Source organism: Plutella xylostella, chromosome 20 (genome assembly GCF_932276165.1).
Source record: "Plutella xylostella chromosome 20, ilPluXylo3.1, whole genome shotgun sequence".
NCBI classification, from domain to species: domain Eukaryota; kingdom Metazoa; phylum Arthropoda; class Insecta; order Lepidoptera; family Plutellidae; genus Plutella; species Plutella xylostella.
The window spans coordinates 9,146,558-9,153,063 of record NC_064000.1 but is presented as its reverse complement, the minus strand read 5'-3'; the positions used below and the strand labels follow the sequence as shown (position 1 = coordinate 9,153,063).

Sequence of the window (6,506 nt, the reverse complement as noted above, 5' to 3'; positions counted from 1 at the left end):
TAATTTAAGGTTTACACAAATTATATGTGACAGTACAAATATACCTAAGCAGGAACTGTTCTTTTTTGAAGTTGGTGCCACATTTCCTCAGATTACCTTGTCACCGCACCGCACCAACATAAAAAAGAGCAGTTCCTGCTTAGGTATATTTAATTTTGTACTGTCACATAGAATTGGTGTAAACCTTAAATTATTTCTTGATTTTTAGTGGTTTTTTGAAGTCGGTTTTTTATTTTTCCTACCTATACGAGTGATAAAAGTATATTTGATTTAATTGTAAGTGTTTTAATAGACTTTTAATATCCAAAAATAGCAAAACCAAGCATTTAAAATAAATTCCCGTTTCCCGGAAATTCCCGGGAAATCTTGAAAATAATTCCCGTTTCCCGGGAACAGAAAAAGGTCGGGAAAAACGAAACCCTAGTTCTGAGAATCATAAAAATGAGAAAGGCTAATAAATCTATTTTTCTTATGCAAACTTTCATTGTTTTTAAGAATTTTGTATTCATCATGAAACATTTCCTGTTGCGAAGATCTGATGATAAAGTTCTTTGCTGACTGTAGGTCTGAACTGAACTAAACATGTTAAAAATTTCATGTTAAATATAAGTTAGCCATGCGTGCGCCGCCAGTTTTTTGACAGGGGTCTTTTTTGTTAGCATGTAAAATACCTAGTTTTTTTTTACAGATGTCGCTTAATTGACAGGTTAAATAAAATGCAGTGCTTTTAGGTTGAAGATTTTACTAGCGCCATTTATATAGGCAGTTTTTTGTAGAAGTTGTTGTGTATGGTTGAAAATTCCTCATTACAAAAAGAGGTAAGAAACTTGATTTTTTTTATTTTTCTAATCAAACAAAATACTTAACTATTTGTTTAAAGATTAATCTTTAAGTAATGTGTAGTAGCTGTAGGCTCCTTTGAGTATCTGAAAACATAATAATGCATATTAACGTCTTATTATAGGAAGCAAGTTAGCGTCGTCAATTCACACGTACCACAACCACACCACGTCGCAGCGACAAAATGTGTCAAGCTGTGGTTACGTGTGAATCGTGTGACAGCGGCTTTTTGCAGTTGCGTTGTGGCAGCGACAAAATGTCGATGTGGTTGCGTTGTCGCTGTCATTGCGATGTGGTAACCACGTCGTCGTGTGCATTTAATAGGGAGAGGAGGTGGCCGCGGTGCCGCCGCCGCGTGGCGGCGTTGCCGTTGCGATGTGGTTGCGTTGTGGTTGCGATGTGGTTGCGATGTGGTCGTATTACACAGGTGGTCGATAACAACGGCAAAATGTGGCACGTGTGAATTGGATTATTCATTGTCAATACAAAATATACGCCCGACCACACCGCGTGGTTGTGGTGTGGTTGTGGTTGTGGTGTGGTTGTGGTACGTCTGAATTGACCCGTATGTGTACGTACACAAGAGTACCTACTGTCTGTTCCCATCACGTACTTGAGTAAGATCAGGTAAATTCATTTGGATACGTTTCTGCTTCTGTAGTAGTATTGTGTACTTACAGGGAACATCGATTCGAAAATAATTTAAATAATTGACATATGAATTTTATTGAACCGTACCACTACATAATGCAAAAAAAAGTCTCCAAAGTGTAGGCTAAATTAGCTGTATTACCTGTGAATGAATTTCCATAATATTATAAAGGTAAGTAATGGAAATACTGTAAGAGCGCCTATGCGAACAAAACCTGAATGTGAATTACGACGATAGATTTTTGAATAGGTATAGTAGTGTTTCTGTACGATTGACGTTTTACCTACCTACCTACGAAGTGGTTATTTACGGTATAATGTCAATTATTTTTATTTTATTTATGATAATGAAGTGTTGGTTGGTAATGTTGAACGTACGTTGATGAAGTTGGCGAGCGTGAGGTCGGCGAAGGGCCCGGCGGTGAAGCGCACCGGCGTGGCCAGCTGCCCCGCCAGCAGCCGCAGCGCCTGCCGCCGCGCCGCCGCCTCGCGCCGCGCCCCCGCCGACCCCGCTGCCACCCTCGCTGCCACCCCCGCCGCCGCCTCCACCCCCGCACCCGCTGCCCCCGCAGCCCCCGCTGCCACCCCCGCCGCCGTCGGCCACGCGTCTGGCCACGCGCTGCAGTACACTCCATACGAGGCTTGCTGGCTCTGCGTACACAGTAATACGGGTCATAGGTATTATTGTAACTGTAATACTGCGGCCACCATGTAGTAGAGGTCTATAAATAAATATAAATAAATATGTGGGGACATCTCACGGCCATCCGACCCCAAGCTAGGCAGAACCTGTGTTATGGGTGTCGGACAGCTGATATATCTACACAAATACATAGATAGATACTAAATATATCAACACTCAAGACCCGAGTACAAATATCTGTCTTTAAACAAATATCTGTCCCAGCCGGGAATCGAACCCGGGACCTTCGGCATAGCAGTCAGGGCCACTAATCACTACGCCATATGGTGGGCACACAGCGAAGACGTCGGTTGGACTGAAATATCCGGTGCTTTACTAGATATCAAGAAGTGTGTGAAGATAGCACTCGCCGTTCGACCCAGCTGTGTAGGCTCCATGGGTAGACATGTTATGCATGTCGGGACGTAAAAGCTGCTGCATTACTGCTCCAGTACCAGAGTGGAGATCTGGTAAATGGCTTTTCCATTGTTCCTAGCCAACCCGAGTACTTTTATAGAGTACGGGCAGAAGTTGCATGGAGGAGGATGAAACGGATCCCATGTCTTGTTACACTGCAAAGGCGTGGAGACACTACGAGTAAAACCCTCAGATATCCGGGGACTTTCCGGGATGTCACAAGTAACCTAGGTCATTTACTGGCTTTCTGATGTCAGGAAGGAACAGACGAGGATATACATAGACAAGATCAAAGAGAAAACAGGATCAAGAAGGCGAAGACTGCGTTTGCCCAGCTCAAACCTGTCTGGGACTCGAATGTGCTCACATAGCGGATAAAAATCTCCCTCTTCGATCCCATAGCTATCGTTCGTTCCATTGCTATTAGGTTGCGAAACGTGGAGAGTGATGAAAGGGATGACGAACAAACTGCAAGTGTCCGTCAATAAGTCCCTGAGGTTCTACACGTTTTCTGGCCGAAGACAATAGGTACCTAACGAAGATCTATGGAAGCTGTACCGACAATCCCCCATCAGCAAGGAAATTGCGAAGCGAAAGTGGAAATGGGTTGGGCACACTGTACGAACAGGAGCAACGAATGCAGCAAATATGTCTGGCTGACGGTATAGTAGTTGCAGCAAACCGGGCATTACAAATTTACCACGTAGTTTTAAAAGCAGGTGCTTACTGATTAGTGTAGTATTTACTTATCCTAATACTCTAATTTACAATCCTAATGAATAGCTACCTTCCACAGTACGTCGTTGCTGAACCAGGAGAACATGAACACCTGCGCCACGCCGAATATCAGATATTCGACCGTCATGATCTTTTCTGTTATATTCATCGGCATGGACTGAAAAGCGGTTTTAAACACATTTCGTATCAGAAGTATCGTCTATCGGGCATCTTTATCATAAACAATCAGGTAATGTAATATCCTCACAGTGAGTTGGAAGGCGGTGGTGCAGAGCATGAGCGAGCAGAGCAGCGCGTACAGGAACATCACCGGGGAGACCAGCGAGTTGAACACCCGCGAGTACCTGCGGGCGACACCATGACGTCAGTCACACTCTGCTAGGATTGTGAGATGGTTGAATTAATCCGTTTGAGGAAACTATGGCATATTTGAGCAACTGACTTGATGAGCAGGACGTGTTCAGTGTGCACCTCGCGCACGGTCTCCCAGAAGCGGTCGGGGGCGGGTGCAGGCGCGAACAGCCGCTCGCAGCGCGCCGCCAGCAGCTGCAGCTTGCAGCCCAGGAACAGCATCAGCACCACCGCCGCCACGTCGAACGCCGTGAACACCGTGCAGCCGTACAGCGTGCCTAGCGCGAACCAGATATTGGCGAGCAGCCGCCCGCGCGGGGTCGTCTTGTCCCACGGCACGTAGGCCTGGTAGATGAGGTCCACGGCGGGGTGCGGCGCGCCGTCCAGGTACCGCTCCGACAGCCACTTGATGTAGGGCCCGAGCACCACGGTGACGCCGGTGAGGGCGCTGAGCGTGCAGAAGGCGGCGGTGACGCGGCGGCTCAGCGCGGTGTAGCGGCGCACGGCGGCGGCGGCGGCGGGCCGCGCGCGCTCCGCCTCGTCCGCCGCCGCCACGTACCGCAGCAGCTCGCGCCAGCGCCGCTTGAACACGACGTAGCAGAACGCCTTCATCACCACGTTGGTGCTGACCATGTTGATCTTGAGCGTGAGCACGACGAGGTGCAGGTCGTCGCTGATGAAGTACAGCTCCACGTACTGCAGCACTATGAACGCGGTGCCCAGCGCGTGCAGCAGCAGGCACCCGGCGCGCGCGCCCCGCCCCGCCGGCAGGTACAGCCCCGCCAGCCGCAGCAGTGCGATGTTGGGGCCCAGCAGCGCCTGAGTGCCATCGTTCAAACTATGCTTTAGCTTCTTTAACATTATGTGCGACTTCAAAATGGTGTCGAAAGATCATAATGAATTTTAAAGTCCACGTTATATTATGTAAAGGTCGGATTGAAAGTTAATAATTGAGTGATAGTCCATAATTTTATTCAAAGATTTTTTATCATGTTATTTTATTTGGTCAATCGTAGTTTATAATTATTTAACAGCAGTCAGTTCTACCACATATCAATAGCCAGTACTTAAATAATTTTACAGGGTTTTTTTTACCTGCTGTCCCGGTCTGTTGTAGGTAAAATTATTATTGCAACTTGAGTAAGTAGGTAGGTAGGTAGTTAGGTACCTATACTGGTTTCATTCGGTGTCGAGTTGTCGACATTTTGTGAGTGGAACATTTTCATTGCTCGGGATTGCTCATTGTAGTAAAAATAATATTAATAAAGAAACCTCTTGAGTTATACATATTTATGTAAGTAACTATTATGGAAGTTTCCTAAAAATATTATTTAACTACTATGTAAGTACCTAGTTGTAGCAACATTTTGCTTCGTTCTCAGTAGTTTTAATTTCAATTACTCTGCTGAGATCGAATATTTCCAATGGTCTCTAGTCTCGTGGGTAGTCAGTGTCAGACCTGACTCGGGAGATTCCTGGTCCCTATTATACCGGCAAGCGGAATAATGGAAATTTTGCCGCATCGCCTTTAAAATTAGCTGTACAATGATTAAATTAGAACCTAACTATAAATTCCGCCTTAACCGAAAGCAAATCGAAAAAAGTATCTTATCTTTCGGTCTCATCTTCGCTTTCATCCAGGGCATATGTTTTCAGATTGCGTAGCAGAGTTGTGGTTGGCCCGCGGCCTCGGAAATGCTTGGAAAATGTGTGGCAATGTTTTAATAAGGCGTTATAAAAAATATAATATAGGTAATAATGTACTGTAATGTAACTTTATAGGTATCAGATATAATGAGCGGTATAACTATGGTAGGTAGAGTGTCGATGGAGCAGCTGCTGGGGTCACACGAGTTGGAAAGTATTTAGAACAACTTGAAAGGCTTCTCGAATGTGCTTTATTCCTTTGTTGCGATGCCAGTGAGCTTTAGGGTAATGTTTCAACTAAAGTATCTAATCTCCTAAAGCACTCTACTAACACTAATAAAATGTAAATTGGGCTTTAGTGATGCTGTGAGCATACCTACGCGTAATGTATAAAAACACGTAGAAGAAAGTTAGTTAAGTAGGTATAAGTAACGTGATATTTTTTAATAAATATAGGTAGGTAAGTACTTGATAATATTTCATAACTACAATAAGTAGTTAGGTAAGTACAAGGTAGGTCAAAAGTAATCACCCTTTTGGAAGTTGCTCTCATTTGTGCAAATGGCCGCCAATTTCAAATCTGTTTTGATATTGGTGGACTAGACAAATGCAGAATACAAGTTCAGAAGCCATGGATTGATATAGGTACTCCCCAAGAACGTTTAGTGCCATTTCTCCATTCTCGGTTATCTAACCAACAGGGATTGATTTATAAATTAAACGTCATCTCCATATAAAATTCATGACAGATGTGTCAAAAGCAGCGTTGCCAGAATGTTACAAAAGTAACATTTTACGTTACTTTTGACCCTCTTGTGTTACCTCCATGTTACACGACTCAATATGTTATATTTGTGTTACTTTTTAGATTTTCTAGGAAATAAAAAAATATTAATGAAACGATTCCAAGAATTATACATTTTTTTGTTTGTTACGTTGGCTTGTACTTGATTTTGTGAATTGACTAACGGTGTGAAAATCTATCAACTTCGTTGTGCCGCATATTCACTCACTCGCGTGAGTCGAGTATATTTCGCAATCTTCCATCCCGGTTTCTTGGCGTGCGAACAAGTGAGTCGAGTGAGGTTCACTCTAAGTTCTGTCTGACTAGCAGCGAATCGATCAGTCGGTACTTTTTTCAAAGTAACTACCTAATACTATGTGTCGTTGTTTTTTTTTT

General features: G+C 44.1%; 1 protein-coding gene across 1 annotated transcript; it reads right to left on the bottom strand.

Annotated features, from left to right (window-relative positions):
* Window positions 1–744: 744 nt before the first annotated feature.
* On the bottom strand, window positions 745–4,540 carry LOC119692993 (odorant receptor Or2-like). The gene is made up of 5 exons (XM_038114940.2): window positions 3,771–4,540; window positions 3,576–3,672; window positions 3,378–3,485; window positions 1,870–2,142; window positions 745–926 (listed from the first exon to the last, which is right to left on the bottom strand). Exons 1-5 carry the CDS (start codon window positions 4,538–4,540, stop codon window positions 882–884), a joined length of 1,293 nt encoding a protein of 430 aa, XP_037970868.2. The 3' UTR covers window positions 745–881.
* Window positions 4,541–6,506: the final 1,966 nt, after the last annotated feature.